General features: G+C 48.6%; 1 protein-coding gene across 4 annotated transcripts in view; it reads right to left on the bottom strand.

The window, feature by feature from the left end:
- LOC126493892 (regulator of G-protein signaling 3-like) overlaps window positions 1-27,225 on the bottom strand; it is a 79,582-nt gene that overhangs the window by 37,208 nt on the left and 15,149 nt on the right. For 3 of the 4 annotated variants that reach the window (XM_050131002.1, XM_050131001.1, XM_050131000.1), the window contains exons 2-8: window positions 18,272-18,322; window positions 15,572-15,630; window positions 14,536-14,630; window positions 13,519-13,587; window positions 6,447-6,507; window positions 5,442-5,532; window positions 4,952-5,007 (exon numbers count right to left, since the gene is read on the bottom strand). In XM_050131002.1, coding sequence (XP_049986959.1) covers window positions 4,952-5,007; window positions 5,442-5,532; window positions 6,447-6,507; window positions 13,519-13,587; window positions 14,536-14,630; window positions 15,572-15,628 — 429 coding nt within the window. In that variant the 5' untranslated portion in view covers window positions 15,629-15,630; window positions 18,272-18,322. Of the gene's footprint in view, window positions 1-3,289; window positions 3,460-4,951; window positions 5,008-5,441; window positions 5,533-6,446; window positions 6,508-13,518; window positions 13,588-14,535; window positions 14,631-15,571; window positions 15,631-18,271; window positions 18,323-27,225 lie in introns of those variants that run through there. The other variant, XM_050131003.1, reaches the window with a different exon arrangement.

Raw genomic sequence — 27,225 nt, 5'->3', positions numbered from 1 at the left:
CCCCCCAGACACCACGCCTGTGTGACCCCAGACACCACGCCTGTGTGTGACCCCAGATATCACGCCTGTGTGACCCCAGACACCACGCCTGTGTGACCCCCCAGACACCATGCCTGTGTGTGACCCTCCCAGACACCACGCCTGTGTGACCCCCTCAGACACCATGCCTGTGTGACCCCAGACACCACACCTGTGAGTGGCAGGTATTCAGCAAAGATTTGTCCGTTGGGGCGGTAACAGCGTCTCACCTACAGCATGTTCATGGCTGGGGTTTTGGAAACGGCTTAAGGCAGTGGCTCTCAGTCATCTGAGTGCTACGACTCCTTCACACAGCTCCTCGTGCTGTGGTGACCCCCAATCAGAAAATCACTTTCATTGCTACTCCACAACTGTAATTTTGCTACTGGAGGCAGAAATTTTTTCAATAAATAAATAAATATAAAAAAAAATAAAATAAGGAAAACTTTAACTATAAAAAAACAAATTGTAATGTAAATATCTGGTATGTGACCCCTGTGAAAGGGTTATTTAGCTCCCTAAAGGGGTCACAACCCCTAGGTTGAGAACAGCTGCATGAGCAGTTAAGAGCACAGCCATTACTCTTGCTAGTGCTAGCACTGGCGTTCTATGCCCAGCATCCATGTCAGGTTGCTCTAGCGGGGTCCAACACCTCTGGCCTTCATTTACACATTCCCATGCACATATAAAAAGATAATTAAAAAAAACTTTTAAAATAAAATCTTCAAAAAACAAAAAGGCTGGCTCTGTGTGCAGCACAGCCCACCAGCTCACAGAGATGATTAAATCAGAAAATGGCTTCCGAGGGAGTCCCGAGATCCCCCTCAGAACAAGCACCAGAAAAGGTGTCCTGGCCAAGAAGAGGAAGAAAACAGGGCAGCAGCCTCGCTGGCTCTTAGGGCTGGGTGCCTGTGTCCACCTGATGGCACCCCAAGACCAGGGTCAGCAAAGGGGAGCAGGCAGGAGCCCAGAGTGACCAAAGGTCCCCGAGGCTCTGCTTCCCACCAGTCCTGGGCCTGGATTCAAAGCAAGTTTGTAAAACAGGAAATCTGACAGACAAGGGGGAGGGATAGGAAGCAGGAAAATACCCTGTTCCCATAAGAATTCGGGGAAAACACACAGCTAAGACAGGAAGAGAAGGAAAAAGTGGGAAAAAAGCTAAACAAAGCCAGGCGTGAATGGAATGATGGAAGAACAAGAGCCCTCACTGCCAGGCCAGCAGAGGTCCGGAGAAGACAGCAGGAGCCACTATGTGGGGCTAACAAGGGACTTGCCACCCACCCTCCATGCCACACAGACCCCCTTCCAGCCCTTCCCGAAACCTACAGCACAGGGTGCCAAGGATGACTGGGGGGGTGAGCCCCAGCTCCCCGGTCTCAAGACGAACATGTGTTCAGACAGGTACAGGAGCCTCTTTACCTCCCCGAGAACTATCCCACCCTGTGGGAAAGCAAAGGAGTGGCAGGAGAGGAGTGGACGGCAATGGAGGCAACACGATGTTCTGGCCACCATGACCTCTGAGCATGCAGAGGGTGGTATCCAATATCCCAAGAGTCTGTCCATCACTATATCGCAAGGGAGAGACTTCAGCAAGCCCATTTTACAGAGAAGGTAATCAAGGCCCAAAGTGAGGGAATGCTCCCCAACCCCTCCTCTGACCTCTTCTGACTCTGGGACCTCAGCAGCTACTGACAGGTGTCCTTCCCAGGGTGGTTCTTCCTCTTGCCTGCCAAGGGCAAGAAGTGCCATTGCTCCTGTCTCAGCCATGCCAGCACCTGCCCAGTCTCTGAAGTTCTGCCACACCTAGACTCCTGTCCCTAGCTGCCGGCATTTACTGACCGCTCCCTAGAGATGGGCAGCACACACAGCCAGGCACTCCATAGGAGCCATCCTCTTGCTCACACAGGCTTGTCTCTATTTCACTACTCCTATTTTAGGGACAAGGGACTATGAATTGCTCAAGAGAGGAAGCTAAAGGGGACCAAGCTAGACTAGAATTCTGGTCCCATAGAAAACTTAGTGCAGTCAGCTCTGCCCCCGGCTTCTAAGGCAGAGGCCGTCCTTACTCTGAGCCCAGAACTGTGGGTCCAGCCCATGTGTGCACCAGGTCCTACTCTGACCACTGGCACAGCCCAGTCTTCTGGCCCCCTAACCCAAAGATACCTAGGATTTCATTATCTTCCACCTGGTGCCTACCCTGCCCCCACCACCTAAACGCTCTGTCCAACTGCAGGAAAGTAGGGAGCATAGACTGGGAAGAGCAGGGCAGGGCCTGGGAGCAGGGGAAGGTTGGGAGAGATATCTGGATACCCGAGTGACAGAGGCAGAGGTACAGGGGACCCCGTGGGCATCTCCCTGTGACCAATAGGACCTAGAGTCTATAATGAGGGCCTTCTCTGTGTTTTAAAAGTGAGAAAATTTGTGTGCTCCCTCCAGCTTGGACATTACCCAAGTCTGGGTGTCTTTTACCTTTATACCAAACCATTTCTATTTTATAAGAAAGAAAATCCTAGCTGGGTGGTGGTGGCCCATGCCTGTAATCCCAGCACTCCGGAGGCAGAGGCAAGCAAATCTCTGAGTTCAAGGACAACCAGGGCTACACAGAGAAGCCCTATCTCAAAAAAAAAAAAAAGGAAGGAAGGAAGGAAGGAAGGAAGGAAGGAAGAAAGAAAGAAAGAAAGAAAGAAAGAAAGAAAGAAAGAAAGAAAGAAAGAGAAAAGCCTAGTTTTAAAAGAGTCTTAGGGTAATTGTTACTATCAGTCTGACTCTGCCCAGCCGCCCAGCCCAGGAACCAAGAGGCAGACTTAGTGAGGTGGACTATAGAGACAGCAGAGAAGAAAACTTATGCACACACAGAATACCCTACCTCACACAGAAGCACCCACAACATGGAACAAATGGGTGCGACTGACCACCAGAAACAGGAAGGTCAGCAATACTGCAGCTCTCTGGAGTTACTCAACTCCCCAGCCCAAAACCATCGGCAATCTCAGACCTGAGATGCTTAAAAAAAAAAAAAAAAAAAATCAGCTAAATCACCTCATCAGGGACAGCAGCCAGAGGTAAGGATACACAGAACTGGCCTCAGCTGCCCATGACATGAGGCTTTAGGTAGCAGGCAGGGCCACCTGTCCAGTCACTGCCCCTAACTTCTCCCCACATCAAAATGAGCTTGCAGGAGACAGGAGGGGGCAATGAAGACCTTATGGGGAGAGAGATCCTATATGGATGATCCGCCCATCCCTGACTCCCTGTGGAACCAAGCACCCACCTGCCGGTAGCGGCGTTCAGAGCACACCTTGCAGAGCCCATGGAAGCGGTTCATGGCTGCGGGTCCTGCTTCAGCTGCCTCCCCATGGAAACCCAGCTCTCCCCCAGCAGTGGGAGCCTGCACTGCGCCCGTCAGCCTGGCATGGCCGCCCTGGGAAGCCCGCCCCACAGAAGAATGGCAGGAAATCACCTCTCACCTCCCCAAACCCTGTCTGCGCTGTGTGCCTCTGCAGATAAGCCCGAAGGCTTCCTGAAACCTCAGAATGACAAGGAAGAGGGAGACTTTTATATTAAAATTCCTGTCAACTAGTTAGTATTCCTCAGGCCTGGCGGGGAGAGGGCGCCTTTGTTCTGGCTGCATTCTCTGCCCTGGGCCACTCTGTGAGTCCAGTGTTCTCACAAACACCCCTCACTGCCTGCTGGAGGGAAACTCAAGCAGGAAAAAAAACAACCACTGTTCTGTAACAGCACACCTCCCTGCAAATCCCAGGGTCCCCAGGAACAAATCCAGTGGACTAACCCCGGGGGCGGGGCGCAATCTGGGATGCCCTAAGCACCGTACCCAAGTCAGAGAACACAAAACATCTGGAGACTGATGGGCACTCGGGAGCTACTTTTCATTTATAAAGTGTGCTATGTAGAGAGACTGAGGGCACACAGATGTGCAGTGTGCTATGCAGAGAGACTGAGGGCACACAGATGTGCAGTGTGCTATGTAGAGAGACTGACGGCTCCAGCCAAGTGCTCAGAAGCCACGGGTAGCAAGCTGCTACAATCTCTACAGGATGTCCCACAAGGGCTGAACCCAGGCTCTTTCCCATGCAGGTCTAACCACCCCAGAGTGTATGAGAGAAGGGATGAGCTCAGCCAATGAAGAGGTTTCCTAGACCGTAAGAGGGCTGGCAGCGTGCCAACATTACGTCTTCTCCACACGCTAGAGACAGCATGGCACACCCTTTCCAGAGGCACTGTTTACCTCTTGCTGGCTGCGTGGCCACAGTGACATAACACCTGTGGATCTATATTTCCCCTTATCTGTAAGGTGGGGTGGTGACTACCACCTCACAGGAGACGGTGAGAATCAGAACACAACAGTGTCCGAGGAGAGACCTGTCCCTGGGAGTTGGAGTTACCTTCCCTCCGTGTCACCTAACAACTTCTCCGAAGAGACTGAAGAGACTTTGGACAGTTCTTCCAATCCCTATATAACGTTCCTCTCTAGATTCAAAGCTGGCAGGAAGCCAGAAACCCATAACTTTCAGGTTCAGAGTCATGGCTACTCCCTAGCCCCAGCAGGAATACCCTATGAAGACGACACAGCCATGATTCTAGGAGAAACACAGGTTCTGGGGACCTGGGGGAAGGGAGAATTCTGCTACCAGAGGTCAAAAACTCCAAAAGATCCAGTCACCTGTGTTTCCTGGCTCTCTCCTACCCTTGCAAAGGCCATGGATAACTACATACAGGGCAACGGCACACCTTCCCAACGGCACACCTTAGCAAAGTCAAGAATCCTCCTTTACAATGCATGACTTGCTGAGTTCCAAACACCAAATGTTGCCTTCTTCCACAGCCACTTCCTGAGTCAAGAGGCTGACACAAAGGAGACCAGAGAACCATGCTCAGGCTCCACCAGCCCCAGCCAAGAGTGTCCCCCACCTACCTGGAGTTTCTCCCCACTCTCAGGGTCCCCATTTCCTGGCATTCTCAACAGCACGTCTGAAAGGTGATAAAAGCCGTGTCAGAAAGTTCCCGCTGGCACGAGGGCCCATGCACAAGCCAGTCAGGGATGAGAGTGTCAGGGATACTCCTGGACTCCAGGACAGAAGGATGCCAAGGCTCAGAGCAAGCAGAGGCTCAGGAGCCAAGGCTGGGAAGGAAAAAAGCCCTGCCTGTAGAGGTGGAATCCCCAAAGTCAACAAGGTGTCACAGATGAGATAGAGCCTGGGACAGAGGGGAGTCATGAAGTTCCTGTGGGTGAGGCAGGGGACTGATCTGTATGAAGGCAGGTGGCACAACTGAGAAAAGCCTATCATACAATAATGACGTCTTAGGCAGGGGTAGTCTGGGGTCCTATAGGCACCGGCAAAAAGTCCCAGACTCATGCTTCATTTATTAAGGGTCGGAGAGCATCAAGGGGCTTGTACACACACCTCTCAAGGGCCGGAGCCGCCGCCTAGCCACCTTGAGGTGCTTGGTCCGGCCCAGATCCTCCCCTAGCAGGTAATACCAGCCACTGATCTCCTGTCATGAAGAGAAGGAATGGTTAGACCAAAGAGGCAGAGGAAACAGGCCAAAAGTACCACTAACCCCTCAAAGGCAGCAAAACAAACAAACAAACAAAAATACCTGCAGCTGGACATCATCCCTCAACCACCCACACCAAGAAGCCTTTCCGAGGCTCTGGACAGAAGTGGTCCTCCCTTAGTCTCTTACCCCTAGAGAACAGCTAGAGACTTGCCTGCCTCCAGCCAGGCTCTCGGACATACCTAATATTGACCCTGGTAAACAATATGTGCTCATGAAATGTTTGTTTACAAGCAAAAAGAAAGGAGTGAAGAGCAGCATGGAGGTCACCAAAGCAGACACTCGAGACTTCTGTGCACTCTCCATTCACACAGGAGACGGAAGTCAAGGCTGCAGCCAGGTGGTCCAAAGGACCTCCACACAGCCATCTCGTGACTTCTTTCCAGGACATAAAGCTAGGCGGCAGGGACACAAAACAGGCAACAAGGACATTTTCAAGGCGTGGAGAAGAAGTGCACCCTCGCCTACTCAGAGCTTCCAGACTGGGGCTCACTGCAGTGCCTAGTAAGGACAGGCGAGGGACAGTGACCCAAAGGAAGGTTCCTATGAGCCCACCTTAAGAGGGATGCCACCAGTGCCCGTGCTTCCCCTTCCTGCACCCAGAAGACACATCAAGAGAACCTTTGTAGAGGGGTACCAGAGGAGGTTAGGAGTACTACATCCCAATTTGGGACTCAGACCCCTAGCCAGCCCAGTGACAACAGCAGCCTGTAATTTAAGTTATCAATGCCTGCCTCAGTGGGACACCATGTCACAGAAAGCAGCTCAACCCAAGCTTTTCCAGGACCAGCATGACTGTAGCAGTCAGGGCCTAAGTGGACTACGGCTCCAGAAGTTTCCTGTGAACTCACCTTGTCTGGAGTCAAAAGGGACCTTACCCCGAAGCTCATGCAGCCGAGGAGAGCGCGCTGCCTAGAAGAAGAGCAGAGAGTGAGTCTCCTGCTGTCTGTTCAAGGATGTCTTCTTGAATGTTCCACAGTGTGCATGCGGCTTCTGAGGGCACCTGAGCATCCTAGGCCTGGGCGGATGGTGCACTCTCCAACACCACAGAAGCTCAGGACTACCTGGAGTGCTTTAGCTGTTCTCGTGCTGGGTAGGTGCAGAGGGTTGTTCCCATCAGAGACTAAGCCACCACCTCAGCTGGGGACATGCAGTAAGAGGAAAGTTATGGTCCCTCAGTTCACATAACCTTGTTTCACATCCAAAAAGGACCTAAGCAGTTCTCAGGAGGCTGGAGACCAAGTTCCACACATACCCAACACACAAAAGTTCCAATGACTCACAATGACCCTGCTGTCAATGGGAAAGAAAGGCATGAACCAAGGTCAGCTTCATACATTGCCAGACTAGGGTTCGGGGTAAAGTTTAAGCTGGGCTTCTTGGGCAACAGGAATTAAAGGTGCCTAAAGAATGTCCAACTATTAGGAACTTATTAACAGCTTTTAATAATGATGGCATTATTCAATGCTAATGAAATGCCAAAGCTTGCTATTGTCTGAGAAAAAGACCCGTACAAAGCTGCAGTTTCATGGGAATCAGAACCACAAAAGACAAACAACAACTATGTCTGGTAGGTGGGATTGTTAGCATTTTTTTTTTCAGATCTTCACAGGAATAGTTGCTGCTTTTGTGATGGGATAGAAATGCATTTTAAGTACCTCTACTGTACAGCGATTCCATTTCACACTGATACTTGAGCCTTTTGTGAGTTTTGGTTTGTTTTGTTTTTCTTCCCCTCCTCTCTTCCTACAGCTCCCAACACAGATCCTTTGTGGATTGGTTTATTTACTACCTAGAAACACCACACATAACACACTGGCTGCCCTTTTCACTATCTGTAGGGCCCACATAGATGGAAGGCAAAGATGGAAGTAGGAAAAACTCCCTGCTGATGTGTTTCCCAGGATGCTGGTCTACAGGGGCCAGGCCAGGAGGTGACTCTGAATAGCACTGCATCAAAGAGCTGCCCAAAAAGATGCCTGAGACTTGAGCTACAGAGTTCATGCCCAGATCCAAACCCAGTTAGTTCGAGGCAGCATCTGGGTACTGGAGCCTGGAGAAAGCTCTACAGGGATTCTGCCAAGCACTCACCCGTGGCCAAGCAGAGGTCAAGAATAAATACATATTGTTTGGATTCTCCAGAAAGGGTGGCAGCTTGCCACCTGATAGTTGTAAGCATAACAAAACTAGCTTCTCCCAGGCGGCCATGTCAAGGGAGGGGCATGACACAGCACTCAGGACTGGTCCTCGGCACTGCCGCCTGCCTGCCTATCCACAGCCTCAGGGCTGGGGCCTTGGATGTTCATCTAGCCATCTCTCCTCCTCCAGCTGAGGCTCATGGGCTCCTCCTCCTCCCTGAGCCCTCCTAGCATGAACAATCTGCTCAAGGAGAGTCATGCAGTCACCTTAATAAAAAAAATCCCTTCACACTCCTACCCAGTTTTCTGGAAAGGGGCTAGAGTCACACTAGCAGGCTAGCCTGCCACAAGCAGCAGTCACCCAGATGGCTGTCACTGGAGGACAGCCTTTGCAGGCTCTACCCACGTGATCCTAGCAAGTTTGTTTTTCTCATCAGCACGTTTGAGAGAGCCTTCCTTGGCTGGTAATGAGGTGAGCACACTCTGCACTCATGTTGGCCACGCTGCCGATTTCCCCATCTCCTGGATAGGGCTTAGCTGTAATAAACACTGCCTCTCCCTTCTCTGCTGTAAGTGGAATTTTTATTCCCTGGTGCTTAGAGAATGCTAAATGGTTAATAGCCTCCCTTGAGCTTTGCTTCCTGCTAAGGGGCCTCCAGTGATTTCATGATCATTCAGGCAGAGTAAATTGTCACAATTAATGTCCACAAGCAGGAACCTTTCTCTGAGTGTTCTTCAATTAGCTCCTTCTGAAAGGCTGCTTTTGAAACCCTTCGGAGAAAGAACTGCTTATATAAGCAGCCTGGGTATTCGGCAGGGTACCAGTCAGTTTACCAACTTGAGCCCATGCTGGAGAAGCCAGCAAATTCCCTCTGTGAAGAGGCTCTGGAACCACGCCTTGGTCACTGCTGACTGCCAAGGAAGGCTTCAGCTCCAGGCTTCTGCACCCAGCAAAGGCTTGACAAATGGGGGAATCCATCATGCCCACGGTTGGCAGGCACTGTGCAAGGAGCCTTGCTATTAAGGAAACAAGACAAACAGGCAGGAATTTAAATAGCAGTTCAAGACAGCCATACAGGGCCTGGCACAAGGTGGAGTGAGATTGACAGATGAACAGTGCAGGCTACAAACTGTAAAGGCGCAAGAGGCAGTTGGGACTGGAAGGCTTGTAGGAGCCCTAATGAGCAGAGCTAGAGAGAACGAGAGGAAGGGCTTTTCAGAGAGGGGACCGAGCACTGCAGAGGCTCAGAGTGACTCTACGGAGCACATGGCAGGCAGTGCTCGGCTTCCTGCACGACCAGACACATTGTGGTTGTTGGGAAGGCACATTAATCTGCTCACTTATGAACCTTGAACAATTTTGTATCACAGGGTTACATAATTTAATCTTTATTTCTAGTTTGATGCCTTAAATCAAATACATGTTTTTCTATTCACTTTTTCCTTTGGGTTATATAGCCATCACTAGTCAGAAGCTTTCTAATGTCAGGCCACTATACTTGGCAAAGAGATCCTGTTTGCAAAAGGGCTACTCCAGGGTGGTGCCTGCTACACAGCAAAACAGACCTTCCATATATGCAGCTACTGTTATCATAGAAAATTGCATTCTTTAATTTTATATATATATCTTTTAAGAATTTATTAATATCCTTCTACAACAGTCTTTCACATTGAGTCAAATGTCTGTCTTTCGGAGGAACAATTACATTTTTCTCCAAGATTGGTCTCTGGCTACAAGTTCAAAAAGTGCTTTAAGCGATATTAGGAGCTTTGCTTTGCCTTTCTGCTTGTTAACCACCAGGACTTCCGGTTTAGCTCTGTGTGCAAAGCGCCTGAAGAATTGGGGGAATTACTATTACCTGAGCGTGATTACATCTTCATGGCTCTGCTTCTTTATAAATTGTTATATAAATACATATATATGTTATATATATATTACTGATAACACATGAAATTGTGTGGAATTTGCTTGAAAACCATCCATTGGAGGAGGGGCAAGTGGGTGGGGCAGAGAGAAAGGTAATCAGCCACACGTTGATACGCTGATAACAGAAGAATTGGGGTTCTGCATCTTGGGGGGTTGGTATCTGCCTTCTAGCTTTGTATATCTTCAAAAAGGTCTATAGTTTTGTTTTAATTTAACAAGCTATTTTATGAAAGTAGCTATAATTTTTAATACTCACAGAACTTTGAACTTGAACAAAAAAAAAGCCTTAGCAATGACTGCATTTTACGAACAAATAAACTGAGGCCCAGAGTGGGGAAAGGCTGGCCCACAGCGTTCCAGCCAGTGAGAGTGGTTCTCCTTCACAGGCCCACTGCTTCTCCACAGCTCTTGCCGAAATGCTGACCTGCACTGGAATCAGCAGCTCCTGTGATCGGTGGTGTATGTGCACGGGTGCACATATGTGCATAGGGCACCATGTCAAGTGTCCTGCTTTGCCAGCTCCACCTTATTCCCTCAGGACAAGGTCTCTCACTGAAGTTAGAGCTAGGCAGGCAACTAGGAAATTCCAACTCCCTCTGAGTCTTTGACGGCCACTGTGCTGGGGCTTGCGTGCTGCCATGCTTGGCCTTGGTGCTGGGGATTCAAACTCAGGTTCCCCTGACTGCACAGCAAGTGTTCTCACCGCTGAGCCATCTCCCCAGCCCCACCAGGACGTCTCTGTACAGCCTGTCCCTAGTGGGCTTCTATAGCCAGCACTGGGAGGATCTTTCCTTCTTGGTTGGGTGGTTCTCTCAAGGTTGGAGGAACAGGACACTGACAGGGAAGGAGAGTGGTTGGAGTCATCTGTCACCAGCACACTGGGATGTGACGATAAGCACAGACCTGCTTTCTGACTGCCTGGGTCTGCAGCTGACTTTTTTCTGCATTCCAGGTGTGTTACTTTGGACAAGTTACATAACCTTTCTGTGCCTGTTTCCCCTCCCGTAAAAGAAGAGAGTGGGGATTAAATTAGATAAGGCATGCCATGGGCTTAATGTTCACATAGAAAAATGCTTGTTAAGAACCAGGCATTATATAACCTCAAGAGAAAGACAGCCATAATTCTCACCCGTCCAAACCTGTGTTAAATGAGATACAGTGTGGAAGATGCTTTGTAACAGAGAACAGTCCAGCAAGCTCGCCTCCCACCTTCCATGGTGGTCTTTCACATTGATAAACTCTAAGTCTGTCCTTCAGAGAAACACAATTTAATTTGGGAGCGTTTGGCAGTGCCTGTATTTTCTGTATTTGCTGTCTGTCTGCTCAGCTCAGAAACCTCTTCTGGTCAGTAAAGAAGAGCCAGCTGAGAAAAACAGCAACGTGGTGCTGACAACCTCGGTGGAGCCATCTGCTCCACAGGCAGGCCTGCCTGGGCCTGCCCCCAGCCCTCTTGAGCTTAGGACTGCGACTCTGATCATAAGGCTGGCTGTGTTTTACACTTTCCCAAAATAGGCAACTAGTAGAGACAGTGCCCTGATCAGGCGGCCTTGCTAGGGCTGACTCACTTTCCCCAGCCTCACTTTCTCTTCCAAAATGTGACCCGCACTGCTGGCTCCTCTTGCAGCTCTGCCTGCCTGCTTCCCAGGAAGGCTCGGCTCCAGCCCTCACCTCCACCAGGACCTTGCTGATGATGTCCCTCTGCTTCTCTGACACTCCTCTGGGCTCTTTTAGGGCATCTGATCCAGTTTACTGACCCTTCAAAGACAGGGCCCGACACTCAGTGTGTCCTGGGTGGTGCATCTCAGCCAACCTGTACATGCACCACCAGCAAGCAGACAGCAGCATCTCCCTTGCCCTTCACACACTGTTGGTGACACCCCTTCCTCCTGCCGTCACGGCTGACTACTATGATCAAATACTGTTCCCATCAATTCTCTTTCACCTAGTCCTACACAAGAACTTCCCAAACCTTAAATCTACAGCATATATACCTGTCACTCTCTCATCAGCATCCCAAACATCTCGCTGGCTTCATCAGCTTATCATGGGGCCTTGTCTAAGAGTAGACCTCCAGGTTCTGCTCGTGGAAATGTGGGTCAGCCATCTGTTGTAGTGCCTGGGAACCTGTATTCTATGCAGGTACCCTGGGAGACTCTGATGTCCAGCCAGGACCAGAGACCACCAGCACTAAAGAGGAACACCCTTCTCTAGAGGACCTATGGATCCAGCTGGCTGGATCTACACCACCTCCATCTCAGCTCTGCTGAAGGACTGCTTTACCCTGACCCTCCCCAAACACGGGGGAGTCCTTACACATGGCCTTGCTCCACAAACCCACCCTCTCCACTCTGTCCTTTTGAGCTAGGAGGCAACATGCTAACAGGACGGAATTAGATCCAACTGTCTGTCTTCTCTTGCCAGCTCTACTGTCCACTGTTTGGGTGATCCTGGGCAAGGGCTGATCCCCCTGAGCCTTGGTCACCTCTTCTGGAAGCTTAACATAAACTACACAATGAGATAATGCATTCTTAGCCGGACTCAGCTCAGCACCTCACAAGTGAGGTGCCTGGGTGCCTGTTAACAGTGTGACCCCCCTTCCCCAGCCACCTCCTCACGCCTGTCACTGCACCTCCAGAGAGCAGCAGGAGGGCTCAGCACTGGGAACATGGCAGAGGGATGGACAAATGACAAAATGGGGAGACCAAGTGGGTACCACCATAAGCGTCACTCTGTGGTGAAAAGTGTTCCATCAGAACAAACACTCTTCATTCTCAAGGCTAAATGGGATCCCTAAAAGAGCACAGTAGCGCTGGGTGGTGGTGGCACCTGCACCTTTAATCCCAGCCCGTGGGAGGCAGAGGCAGGCAGATCTCTGTGAGTTTGTGGCCAGCCTGGTCTGTAGAACAAGTTCCAAGACTGGCTCCATAGCTACTGAGAAATAAATCCTGTCTCGAAAAACAAAAACAAAACAAAAGTGGGCATAGTAGCTAATGGAATTTATGTTACCAAGAAGAATTCAGGAGTTTGGGCTGTAGTTCAATGGGAGAACATTTGCCTGGTATATGCAAGACCCTGGGTTCACTCCCCAACATGGTGCATATACAAAAAGCATTTCCAAGTCTAGGCTGGAGAGCTGAGCTGATTTTTATTCACCCGGGCCCCTTTTCAGTTCAGCTCTATTCTTGGCTTGCTGAACAAGTAAGTGTTCCTGGCGATCAGGTCTCTCAGCTTCAAATTTTGCCTTTGTGAAGTGAGCCCCTTGCTGCTCCTGCCCAGCTGGCCTTGGCAGCCAACCCTCACGCCTGCCTACTGCACCCCACCCCACGTCGTAACATCACTTTCTGCTTCCTCACACTATGCCCGTCCCAGAATTCCCCTTCTTTCTCTCCTTGTCTTACTCTCTGCCTGACTCTTCCTATGAAGCCCTCCCAGTCACCTTCCCACACACACTCTTGCTTTCATCCGTCCTATTCTAGGTTGTGAGGTCAGTACTCACGGAGCATGTATGCACTGGACAGTGGTGACTCAGAGCAAAGTAAGCCCGATGGAACTGGGTTAAGGATATGCTGTCATTGTGATTTACCTCCAGACAGTGCCTAACGTCCCTTCCTGGGGCAGTGGACACCTTCAGAGCAGAGTCAAGTGATGGTAGTTGGCATCCCTGGGGATTTAAACTCTGCCTTGTTGACACCAAGAGCTCAGCTAATGTTCTCTGACAATGTGTCCTGGCCCCCCCCCCTCCATCATCACTTCCATGTGATAGGGCCTGGGGGGTGCAGCCTCTGCAACTCCACTTATGAAGGCATTTATCCCCTCCTGCATGCTGCCACCCCAGTCCAGCTCAGCAGGTCTCCTTACCTGGTCTCACTGGCCCTGTTCCACACAGTCACCAGAAGACGTTTCTGATCACCCTCCTCTGGGACAGGCCTAGGAAGCAAAGCAGATGGTCAGAGCATTAGGAAGGCCCAGCTCCAGGCCAGGCTCACAGAGCTAGGCATGACTGCAACAGCTGAGAAGAAATCTACAACTGGCTAAATATAGTGTGGGAGAGGGGGCCTCACGCGCATACTAGGGTGGCGACTACATGGTTAAGAACAGAAGGAAGGCTGGGACGCGCCATTATAAAGCAATCCTGTGTTGTAAGCACACGCAGAGATGCGTGCCCGCGTGAACGAAGGGATCCTATAGGAAATACTGCGAGGCGTATCTGCGCGAGTAGGGGTCTGACTAGTTTCTCTTTTCTTTTTGTTCACCCATATAGTCTAAGTTTGCATCATATGCAAAATTATGTCATGAAGTGAGGAGAAAACCAAAATATTATGATTCATTCTCACTAACAGGAAAAGACTAAATGTCCATGACCTTCCCATTGGCCCCTGAGTGCCCAGAGATGGGGGAAAGAAATAATAGTAATAACAACAACAGCAGCTCCCACTCTGATGGGAGTCCCCAGCTCCCCAGGCAGGAACTATTATTAACTCCATTCTACAAACGAGGAAGCCAGGGCTCAGGAAGGTTAATGAGTTTAAATAAAAAGGGAGGGGCGGGATGAGCAGGTGACAACACTCCCTTCTGTTAAAGGTAAAAACTTGGCCAGAGGCACAGTAGGAAACTGGCTACTCTTCGGGAAGGAGGGCCAGCCCTGGTGACTGTTGTCAGGAGAGCCAGCCAAGGGATGTTATTGCTGCTCGCCTCGTTGCTGGGCCCAGGCCAGGGATGCAAGGACACGAGGAAGAGAAAACAAAAGCATCCTTCAGAAGCTGCTGTTTCTCTGTTTAGATCTGTGTCTAGATCTGGCAAACAGAGGCTGCCCCAGACAAAACCTCCCCACCTGCCTCTCCCCTCAGGGGCTGGCCCAGCTGCCCCGACTCTTACAAGAAGAAGTGCTCGTGGAAAGCTGGGTCTCTGCAGTCCGGGATGGTCTGCGTCTTCCGACAGGACTGCTGGGTGTCTTCGGGGATCAAGGAGATCTTGAATAGAGAAAGTAAAAACATTAGGCCACATCGTCACCTAAGCCTTGCAGCTAGCTCTGCATGACCCCAAACTAAAAGCTTCCTAAGGCTCTTCAAAGCAGCCTGTGAAGAGGACAGAGCAGAGTGTCCATCACAAACAAGTGACCTGGGGCCAGTGGGATGGTCACCGCGACGGGGAGTCATGGTGTGGTACCAAGAAGGCAGTGATAGGTCCCTGGAATAGAGTGCAGCTGTTATCATCTCTATTCTTGCTTCAACCAGGAAGGTTTCCCCAAAGGCCTCCTCCCTTCTAAGTCCCTAGGAGCCCCTGGACATTCTGTTCCCTCCCTAGGAAGCTCCAAGGCCATGCGTTCACTACAGGAGTCCTCTTCCCCTGCCTTGGGTGTCCAGCCTATGCCTGTCAAGTCTTTCTCCAGTTCTAGGCAGGAAAGGCTTCAGGAAGTAAAGGGGAGAGAGCATCAGGCCTGCACCTGGCTTCTTGGCTGCTGCACTCTAGGATGTCCCTGGCCTTTGACTTCCTGTAACCTTCACCCCTGTGGTCCTCTGCAGTCACTGCAAGGCTCTAACCCAGAAAGATCTTGCAGCCCTCAGAGATACCCCTTCCACCCTCCTGCCCAAGCCTGACTGTTTTGCCTCAGTTTGGTGGGGAAGGGAATGAAGAGGCTGCTGTCCACAAAAAAGCTTGTGTGTCGGTCAGCAGCATGGCCATAGTGCCCACTAGGTAGATTACCAAGATCACTCTTAAGAGTCTAACTCTTGCCCAAAGCCCTAGGAAACAAGTCAGCCAAAAGGCAAGGGTCTAGGCCAGCACAGCCTCATAAATGACCAGAGGCCCAGTGAATGAGGCCCCAAACCCACAGGTGGGACTGGACCTTGAGACTCCGCTCAGGGCCATGGTTCCTCAGTACCCCATACCAGCCTCCATGTCCAGCAGATACCTTCACATAGGGATCACAAATGCCAGGCTCGTGGCTCATCAGGCCTTTGCCTTCCATAACTGAAAGAAAATTGAAAGATTAGGGTGAGTAAGCAGGGATCTATACACAGCACATGCACATACTCACTAATGGAAGGATATGAAAATGCACGGCATATCTGTGGGCAGCAGAACTCTGACCCTTACTCCAGGTCTCTTGGTTGACCTGCTAACTAATGGTTGTTACTCTCTTTGCCTGGTGCATTGCCACTCTCCCACCCTCATGATGCCACAGCATGGAGTACATTCCGTTCCCCAAGTCTTACAGCCAGAGAGGAACCTACAATGTATTCAGTCCAAGCCATCGTTGAGTTGGGGAAATGCGGCAGCCAGGAGGACCCAAAGATATAGGAATTACATAATCTTGTGCAGAATCACAGAGTAATGAAAATGGCAGTCATATTAGAACCTATGTCTCTTGACTCCCAGTCCAGTGTTCTCTTTGCCTTCCGAGAGAGCCTCCAGGAATGGAAGCCCAAGCTTCCTGGGCACTGTGCTATGCATTGGGCAGTGTCACAAATGATCAAAAGCTCACAGTCCAAAGGCAGGCGAGCAGTACACGAAGCCAGGTGCACCATGCTCTCACCGTGTGCTAGAGTAAGCAACTTCGGCTCCTCCAACTGCATGCTACATTTCTCTAAGAGCTGGTGATGATATTTACTCACACGACACTTGTACTTTTAAAATAAAAGAAGATTTCTAAAGTGCTCAGTAGGCTGCCTGGCCAATAAGAAACCATTCTACAAAACGTTTGCTGGATGAAAGAATGAGTAAGGGCCGGGGTGTGACTCAGTAGCGTGTTTGCTAAGTAGGTATGAGGCACCTGATTCAATCTCCAGCACTATCAACAAAACAGAAATAATAATAATAAAGATAGATAGATGATAGATAGATAGATAGATAGATAGATGATAGATAGATAGATAGATAGATAGATAGATAGATAGATAGATAGAATGATAGATAGTAAGAATGGGTTAAAAGGTCACCCCAAAGGTAAGAATGGCTCTCTTGCCTGAATTCCACAGCAATCGGTCTAACAGAACCTTTATCTCTCATTTTCTTTTGTGTTTGGTTTGGTCAGGCCCTGGGTTTGGCTCACATAAAGCCCCAGTAGTCTGGGGCATGAGGCCTGGGAAGCCAGGCTGGAAGGGATGAAGAGCTAAGGCTGGGGGAAAGCCAAAGCAAACTACACAGTACAAATGGGATGGCAGGGGCCAAGATGCATTTTGCAAAAACTGTTTGCACAGCTGGAGAAAGACCCTAGCAGTCCCGGAACACCCCTCTTTTGGTCCTTGGGAACTTCACATTGGGCCCCTTAAGGCCAGGAGCAAAGGACCTCAGGCGCCTGCTGTTCTCTGTTCTGTATCCTAGCTACTGTTACCTAAACTATATTCCTCCCCTCTAGGGTGTGGCTTTCCTGGTAACCTCCTGGGTCTTCCTGACTACCAATGGCAGTAGGTAGCCCTGACCACACCCTTACTGTACTCCTATCATGGAGGAGAAACCAAACTAACGGCGGCACAGTATGGCCAGGCTACAATGAGGACCCAAAACAGGGAGAAAAAAAAAAGCCCCTGGACATGGGTAAGGACAAGGGGTCACTCCTGGGGACCAGGACACAAATCTAGCCTTCCTTCCTGAGGCTCACTGATGTCCTGGGTAGGCATAGTTCTTGCAAAATCAGAGGAAGGAAAGGTTCATTTTAGGAGGGAGTTCAACAAAAGAGAAAGATTATTGTAGACACAGGAACCATAGTTCACATGCCAAGACAGAGAACACTGACAAGCGCTGCACACAGAATAAGGATGCAGAGTATCTTGCGCAGCCAGAGACAGAAAGCCTAAAGAGACAAGTATAGCCTTCCAAGTAAGCTGAAGAGCTCAGACATTGAGGGCCACAACAGGAGCTTGGCAATACTCAGACACTGGGTAGAAGGAAGGACAACAGGATTGAGTGGGCAAACCAAGTGCTCCCTGGCAACCACAGCACCATTTAGACACAGAGAAGGACTTATGTCTGGTGTCCACAGCTCCAAGCACAGTGGCAATGCTCAGACACTAATTCAGAAGTTGATAGCTTTCCATGGTATCTTTACCAGCCACCTCTACTGCGTGCTGGCTGCTTTACCATAATAATTCATTTAATCCTTGAAACAACCCATGAGTGAGATGGTTGCTATTGCCAGCACTGTGTGAGGGAAAACTGAGTTTGCTCAAGCTGACTTAGGGAGCAAAGCATCAGAGCCAGGACTCAGATTCCAGTGCCGTGGCTCCAGAGGCTGTGACCTTAACCATAGCATTGTGCTGCCCACCGTTGCAGGGATAAACAAAACAGTGAAGATTCACAAAGAAAGACAGCAGGGAAGCTAGGACAAGTTTTTCACTGCTGCGTCTGGCCCAAGCATAACTCTGAGATGTCTAGAGACAGCTGCGGCCTGCTGAGGATGCAGGCCTAGTCAACAAACTCCAGATTTCAGAGTGAGGACAGGCGCTGGGGTCTAGAGAAAGTGTCCCAAGTGAGCACCCACTTTGTCAGGGGACAAATGGCAGAATGCTATAGGAAAAGAAAAGACACCATAGTGACACCACGCCCTTTCCAGCTCCAGGCAGGAAGGAACCACGCCTCTCCTCCCTTGGTGAGCCTGCATAGTCATACTCACTGTGCAGTAGCAGAACCCGGTCCTGGGCATCAATGGACAGCTTCAGCTGACCTAAGAAACAAGAAAAGAAACACCTTTCCCTCGGCCCCTTCAACAGTGGTGGTAAAGGCGCTCCTCTGCTCATGTGAGGCCGTCTCTGCATGGAAGGGGCCTCCTTTCCCCACCAGGAGTGACTTCTGGAGTGGCTCAAGTCGGATGGATGACATTCCGATGATGGGAAACTCACCTTTGCACAGGGAGGCAGCCCAGGAAGAGAGTGGACAGTGGTTTATATTGGCAAATGGGTAGGATACAAGACACCGATATACTCTCTGCCACAAGGAGAGCCAATTGTCATTGCTGGTTATACACACTGGAGTTTTATATATGTATCCTTCAGCCAGATGCCTGCCTATCAGAGACAAACCACCCATGTATGCACACAGGCTGCTGAAGAAAACATGGAAACTTGAGGTGCTGCCCATAAAATCATCTACAGCTGTCCTGGGAGTGGTGTGGGCTGCTTCTATGCGACCTGGCATGGAGTATTATTGACAAGGGGTTTTGTTCTAATTTTTTAGATTACATGCATTGAATATTTTGCCTGCATGCATATCTGTGCTTCTTGTGCACGTCTTGTGGCCCAAAGGTCAGAAAAGGACATCTGATCTCCTGGAACTGGAGTTAGGGATGGTTGTGAGACACCATGTGGGTGCTGGGAACTGAACCCATGTCCTCCAAGCAGCAAGTGCTCTTGACCAATGAACCATCACTCCAGCCCAATAAGTTTTTAAAGGGGACAAACTGCAGAGCAAAGCACCAGGTATGTGTGCATGCACGCTAAGAAAGGACACCAAACTAAAAACAGAATAGCCTGAAGGAGTTGGAGGGAAGTTAAGAATTCCAATTTATGTTGTTTCTGACTCTTATTTTTAACAATATAAATGTATTCATGAACAACATTTTTTAAATTATTTTTATTGAGCTATGTATTTCTCCACTCCCCTCCCTTCCTCTCCCCTCCCCTTCAACCCTCTACCACGGTCCCCATGCTCCCAATTTACTCAGGAGATCTTGTCTTTTTCTACTTCCCATGTAGATTAGATCCATGTATGTCTCTCTTAGGGTCATTGTTGACATCTAGATTCTCTGGGATTGTGATTTGTAGGCTGGTCTTCTTCGCTTTATGTCTAAAGGCCACTTGTGAGTGAGTATATATGATAATTCTCTTTCTGGGTCTGGGTTGCCTCCCTCAATATGATGTTTTCTAGATCCATCCATTTGCCTGCAAAATTCAAGATGTCGCTATTTTTTTCTGCTGTGTAGTACTCCATTGTGTAAATGTACCACATTTTCCTTATCCATTCTTCAGTTTAGGGGCATTTAGGTTGTTTCCAGGTTCTGGCTATGACAAACAATGCTGCTATGATCATAGTTGATCACATGTCCTTGTGGCATGATTGAGCATCCTTTGGGTATATACCCAAAAGTGGTATTATTGGGTCTTGAGGAAGGTTGTTTCCTAATTTTCTAAAAAATCGCCACACTGACATACAAAGGGGCTGTACCAGCTTGCATTCACCAGCAATGGAGGAGTGGAACAATAACATTTTCATAACTAAGATTACAACACTCAGGAGGTAAAGGCAAGCCGTGGTTACATAGCAAGATCCCCCTCCCTCTCTCTCTTTCTCTCACACACACAAAGGCCCACATAGCTCAGTGCTAGAGTGTTCACCTAGCATACATGCAAGGCCCTGGGTTTAATTTTCAGCACCACAAAGATAGATAGATGAATATCAAAGAAGGGAGGAAAGATGGAAAGATGATGGTGGACCTCAGATGGTGAGCGGGTGAAGAATGGAGGCTCTAGTGGGGTGGTTGTTTGTGTCTGGCTTCTCCCATTTCTATTTAAGTAAAAGAAAACTATGAAAATGATGTTTCAGGTTAATATGGAGAAACAGCTCATTGGGTAAAGCACTTATGTCCAAGTGTGAGAACTTGAGTTCAGACCCCCAACCCAGAACCCACATAAAGCCACAGGAGTGCATCAGTAACCACCATGTTCCTATGGGAGATAGGAGGTCGGGATGAAATCCCCAGAAGCCTGAGGGCTGACTAAGCTTGTATATGCCCTGGGAGACAACAAATGTCTTAGTTAGGGTTGCCATTGCTGTGATGAGACACCATGGCTGAAAGCACCTTTTTGGGGAAAGGGTTTATCTGGCTTACACCTCACAGAGTAGTCCATCATCAAAGGTTTTCAGAGCAGGACTCTGGAGGCAGTAGCTGATATGGAGGGGTGCTGCTTGCTTGGTGCCCATGGCTTGCTCAGCCTGCTTTCTTATAGAGCTCAGGAAAACCAAGACAGGGGTGGCCCCACCCACAATGGGCTGTCCCTTCCCTATCAATCATTAATTAAGAAAATGCCCTACAAGATTGGCTGCAGCCCATGCCTTACAAGGGCATTTTCTCACTTGAGGTCCCCTCCTCTCAGGTGACTACAGCTGTGTCAAGTTGACCTAAAACTAGCCAGCACAACAAAGAAACCAGGTTTCCAGAAAAGTGCAATTAAGGACCAACATCCAAGGCTGTCTTTGGACGTCTACATGTGTGTCTTGGCACATTTACTCCCAGAGTCCTTCATCCATTCCTCGGGCACAGTCCCAGCTGTCCATCTCTGTGTGTATCCTCTGTGTGGGCTGGTACCTGAGTCTTGGGCTAGAAGACAAGCAAGTAGTCTTTAGATAACAAAGAGAAGCAAGTTCCAACCACAGTAACCCGGAACGCCTTGATCCTCATATGGTCCAACCCACAAGCTAATCAGACTCCAGCTTTCTTCCCATCAGAATTCTTGCTTCTCGCCTGACCAGGATGCAGGCCTCAGAAGCCAAGAAGGTCCATTCTCTCCCAGGACTACAGTGTCCATGGCTAATGACAGCTGTGATCATACGATCCTGGAGGGTGATGAGGTCCTGGCATCAAAGGATACCTGGGAACCTGCAGGACAATTATCTCACGGTCTCTGAAATTGCTCCTCTCAGGCTCCCCAGTGCCTAGAAATCTGCTCAGCTCCGGTGCCTGCTCCAGGGTGGGAGAAGAGAGGAGAGTTTGAAATGGATGTGGCCAGCAGGCATGGGTCAGGTCTCACCAGCCCAGTAGCAACTAGGTTTAGCATGAAATGTTGTTTGTTTGTTTGTTTCTGAAACCACTGCCAGGGCAAAGTTATCTCTAGCCCAAATATGTTCCAATTTGCAAAGCCCTTAGAATTGCTACACTATACAAAACCTACCAATAGCCCTTCCCAGAAATGAAAACATATCCCCATACACAAATAGGCTATCAGTTCTATTGGGCAAACATGACAGAGGGCAGATCTAAACACACAGGTTTCTGTCTGTAGCAGGTACCCAGCCTAGTAGATTGGAAAGGTGTACAGGTGAGGCCAAGGCTGGACCTGAAGTAGAAAATGGGCCTAGGTGAGTGATTCTCAACCTTCCTAATGCTGTGATCCTTTAATACGGTTTCTCATGATGTGGTGACCCCCAATCATAAAAATATTTTCGTTGCTACTTCATAACTGTATTTTTGCTACTTTTATAAACTGTAAAGATTGGCTCAGAGTTCTGAAGTCTATAAGATCAGCCAAGAGTGTGTACTCAGAGAAGGCCTAAGGGCCTTTTCCATTGTAGTGGCAAAGACCAAGGCAAAGAGCCAGCTTCCAGACTCCTGATCAGGCCACCTAGACCCATGGATGAGGATTAGATCAAGAACGGGCCATACTTGCCTCCCCCGCCTTCCCCATCAGCCTCCTCTATCAAATATCCAGCACTCAGGAATCCTGAAGTCACATTGTTACTGTAGCTGGTGTAGACAGTAACTTGGACCAAGAGGATCCAGGGTAACGCAGAGCCAGGACTGGAGGCCAAACCTTGGCCCAACTCAGTATCTTTCCTGTGCAGCAGTCTGTTAGAACCCAGAGCTCCCAGCGGTACCTCCTCCACCATGACAGGACAAAGTGCCACAGCTTCACTCAAGAAGCCAAAGGAAGGGGAACAGGCGGTGGTGGCACACCCTTTAACCCTAGCACTTGGGAGGCAGAGGCAGCGGATCTCTGAGTTCCAAGCCAGCTGGTCTACATGGTGAGTTCCGGGATAGACATGGTACATATAGAGACCCTGTCTCAAAAAAAAAAAAAAAAAAAAAAAAGAAATGAAAACAAGAAAGCAAGGGAATGCAGGCTAGAGGGGTGAGCAGGCAGAGCACCTGAGTCTGATACCCAGGGCTGACAGTAGAAGAAGGAAAGAACAGACCTCCACATGCCACCCTCTGACTGTCATACACATGCCACCCTCTGACTGTCATACACATGCCACCCTCTGACTGTCATACACAGCCCTGCCACCCACACCATGCTCACATGCACACAACAATACATAAAAATTAATTTAAAATGAAAGAAGCCAAAAGACACCAAGGAGCTGGGAGATTTAAAAAAAAAATCTAAAAAAAAAAAAAAAAAAAAAAAAAAAAAGAACCACTGGGGAAAGAGAAGACAGGATGAACCCTGAGTCTTTGGCTGAATTAAAAAACAAGCAAGATATGCCCCCCCTTCTTCCTTTTTTACTTTGCAATCGTCCTGCTTCACCCTCTGCACTTAGAGCGTGGTTGGGAAAGTGCTGGGGGCCTGAAGTCACCCCTCAGGGCTGTAAGCACATGGGAAGGCTCACGTCGGAAAGGGCGGTCACGCAGGACTGCAGATGTCCATCTTTTCTTCCTGGTAATGGGTGCTCAAGGAGCCTATAAGGATGTACCCAGGACCCAGCACCCAGACCCAAAGCAAGAACAGAACAGGTAGGCCAGGGATGATGCTAAAGGAGAAACCTTAAAGTGTGGAGAGGGCAGCAACCTCCAGTTCTAGCACAGGTCTGCGCAGGCTCACTGTGCACTGTGCAATGAGAGCGGCCAAAGAAATTCTGTCCTGCAAGCTTTGCTCCCAGGAGATCACAGGAAGACAAATTCTCAGCACAGAGCTCATAGACGGACTCAGAAGATAGCAAGATATGGGCTGCATCCCCTTCCTGGACTCCAGGGTCAGCAGACACATGTCCTCAAGAAAGTCCCTGCCACTCTGGGGTATGTCAAGAATACATCTGGAAAGTTCACATAAAGTAACAGTCACCCTAAAACAATTTACCCCCCAAAACCACTGCTCACCTAAGAACTGTTATACAGAGCTGGAGAGGATCGGTCACGTAAGCATGAGGACCTCAGTTTAGGTCCCAAGCACTCCAATTAAAAGGTGGGGGGATTTAACTCAGTAGGAAGAGTAACAGGCCCTGGGTTCAGTCCTCAGCTCCTGGGGGGGAGAGGTAAGAATTTAGAGGGTGCATGACATGTGGGCCTGTGGGCATGCATCTGTAACCATAGTACTAGAGAGACAGGTGGATCTCTGGTGATTTGTCTGGCCAGCCTAGACAAATCATCGAGCTTCAGGTTTAGTGGAAGATCCAGGGTCAAAGTAACAAGTGCAGTTATAACAACAGCAATAACGATGCCTGAGGAGGCCTTCTGATCTCCCCACATCTGTGCACTCGTGTACACAAGTGCGTAGACAATGGCAGGCAGATACACTACACACACACACACAGGGCGGGGGGGGGGAGATCTAGCAATGTTCTACCACACCATATCCGTGTACACAGAACCCAGCCAACGACTGACATTCAGAGTCGCCCTCCAGTTTTCAGGACTGTTACAAGAGGATGGTTGGAAGGAGCCTTGCCAGCCCTAGTTCCTTGCCTATGTCAGCCATCTGATCTAACAGGAGCCCTAGTCCAAACTCCGAGAGAACGAGCATGTTAACCAGCTCTGCTTTCAGTCTGGTAAACAGCAGGCAGTTTATCAGACACAGTTCCCGGTCCCTAACCCTGGAGAATATCAGACACAGCTCCCGGTCCCTAACCCTGGAGAATACTCGTGTCTGCTGGATTGAGCTTCATTCTCAGTTGCCCTCTTGCCCCAGACCCTGCCAAATAATTATTCTCTTTCTGCTTCAGTGAATTTGCCTGTTCTGACAGCTCATATAAATGGAATCTTACACTGTGTTCTGGGACTGGTTTCCTTTCTCTTGCTATAATGGTCCGAAGATTTATATATGTTGTAATAGGCATCAATACTTTATTCCTTTTTATGTCCCAATAATATTCCACTGCATAGATAAACCACATTTTCTTTATCCTTTCATTTTACACTAAGTATTTGGGTTAGTTCATTTGAAGTTACTATAAGTATTGTTACCAGGAGCATTTATATACTAGTTTTTTTGTGTCCAACATACAAGTTCACACATATTCATAAGCACATTTCCATTCCTCTTAGACATATAGCGTGGGGTGAATTTGCTAGGTTAAATGTTAACTCCATCTTTAACTTTTTGAAAACTGCCAGACTGACTCTCTTCCCAGTGGCCGAGTTGTGTACATTCCTACTAACCACATACAGACATTCAAATATCCCCTCATCATCTCATTTATTATTTCTCTCTTTAATTATAGCTCAATTTTGCCTCATTGTGGGGCTGTTCATTGGTTCCTTGTTTCATTGTCCCATTGTTTTTTGTTTGCTCATTTTGACTTGTTTGGCTCTAAGGTTTGGGAAATTTAGTTTACTTATCTTTCGGTATTAGACATCAAAGCCTGGGACTCACTATATGCCAGGTAGTCGCTTACCACTGGGCTACATCCCAAAGTCCTTTTACTTTGTATTGGGAAACAAGGTCTCGTTAAATTGCCCTTGCTAGGTTTGAATGCATTCTATAGCTCAGACGGGTCTTGAGTTTGCGATCCTCCCCACTTAGCCTTCCAAGTAGCTGGGCTGTACCAGCAGATCCAGCTCTCCTTGGGTTTGATTGGCACTTCTCTAACAGCTAACACCATTGAGCAATTTTTCCCATGCTGTTCACTGTTAGTATATCAACTTTGTAATATATCAGCTTTGGAAAAATGCTTATCCAAATCCCTTTTTCATGATAATAAATATCAAGAATATACAAAGAATTGAAAAAATAAATACCAAAAAAAAAATCCTGCCAGTCAATAAATGGGCTAGTGAAGTGAACTGAGAGTTCTCTAAAGAAGAAATACAAATGACCCATAAATATTTTTCAAAGTTTACAACATACATAGCCATCACAGAAAGGCAAATTAAAATTATTTTAGTATTCCAATTCACCACAGGTACAATGGTTATCAAGAAAACAAAGGACCAGCCTTGAACAAGACCATTTCTAAGGCTGACAGAATATTGCAGAGAAGAAGACAGAAAGAAAGAAAGAAAGAAAGAAAGAAAGAAAGAAAGAAAGAAAGAAAGAAAGAAAGAAAGAGCCAGGAGACAGGGAGGAGGCCTGTGAGATGTCAGCCTCTGGTCCTGAACTCACAGCCACTGTGGATGCCTGCCCCAGAGCTACACAGAGCGAGCCACTCAACAGTCCGGCATGAGACACACAGGAGAAGACATGGCCTCCTGCTCCAAAAGTGAACGCCCTATGAACCGTCCTGGCCAGTACTGGTGAGAGAACGGTGTCTGTTTATATTGTAACGACAAATCATGCTCTGCTGCTTCCCTGTTTCATTGAGAGCAACAATTACCTCAATGGTTAGTTTGATATTGTGTGTTGGATACTTTTCTGAAAGAACTTTTTTAAAAAGCTTTTTTGATCTTCGGAGATCTGTAGATCTATTTCCATAAGAACTAGTTATTGTGCATAAAGTGCATTGTTAAATTAGAAAGGCTTTGTGGGGGGAAACAGTCAGGCATGAACGGAAGCGGGGGCTCAGGAGACCTACCCTCCACTGAAGAACTATTTGTACTGACAGATTCAGGGAGAGGGGAGGCCATTGCCTTCAGTTGTGCTCACTCATGACCCCACCCGATTCCAATGGATGCTTCCAATCCACACAAGTGGCCCTGGTTAACCTAGATGAGTCACTAAACCAAAAGTTATGAACCTGGGAGAAGAACAGGGATGGCAGAGTGGGATTGTTAGGTGGGAGATTTAAAAAAAAATACTGGGGGTAGTGGTGCACACCTTCAATCCCAGCACTCCAGAGGCAGAGACTGGCGGATCTGTGAGTTCAGGGCCAGCCTAATCTACAGAGGGAGATCCAGGACAGCCAGCGCTGTTACACTGAGAAATCCTGTCTTGTAAAAACAGAAAAAGGGGTGGGGGGTGGAATCCGTTATGTACATGTATGAAATTGGCCAATATCAATAAAAAAAAAAGAGAGAAACTAAGAAAACAAAGGACAACAAATGCTGGCAGAGATGTGGGGAAAGAGGAACACTGACCACTGCTGGTGGGGGTGGAGGGCACGGCATCCATGCCGGAGACCACTGCTGGTGAGGGTGGAGGGCACGGCATCCATGCCGGAGACCACTGCTGGTGGGGGTGGAGGGCACGGCATCCATGCCGGAGACCACGGAGATTTCTGACATTAGAAACAGACCATCAGATGGCCAGTGTACCACTCCTAGGCATACACCCAAAGACTCTACTTCCTACCACAGAGACACTTACGGATTTCTTTCTGTTGCTCAATTCACAACAGTAAGGAAATGAAATCAGCCTAGATGTCCACCAAGAGAGGAATAGATAATGAAAACATGGTATGTGTACACAATACAATTGTACTCAACCAGAAAGAAAAGGGAAATTATGAAAATTGCAAGAAAATGAGTGGGGTGGGAAATCATTTTACAGAGTGCTCCTTCTCACACACAGATCCTGGCTTTCAGTGGGGGAAGGGAGAGGTGCATGCATGTGTGTGCGCACACACACGTGTATATATGAATATATGTGTGAGCATGTGTGTAGTATAGGTCATGAAACTAGAACAAAAACTATGAGAAAGGAAAAATAGATGAGGGGTGGGCAGATAATAGAGCATGTGTGACTAGGGATGGGAGGACAGGTG

This window comes from Alexandromys fortis, unplaced genomic scaffold, assembly GCF_014885135.2.
Source record: "Alexandromys fortis isolate MF-2015 unplaced genomic scaffold, M_Fortis_MF-2015_v1.1 scaffold_352, whole genome shotgun sequence".
Taxonomy (NCBI): Eukaryota; Metazoa; Chordata; class Mammalia; order Rodentia; family Cricetidae; genus Alexandromys; species Alexandromys fortis.
Note: the sequence above shows the minus strand (reverse complement) of the source record. Positions and strands in the feature narration are given on the sequence as shown.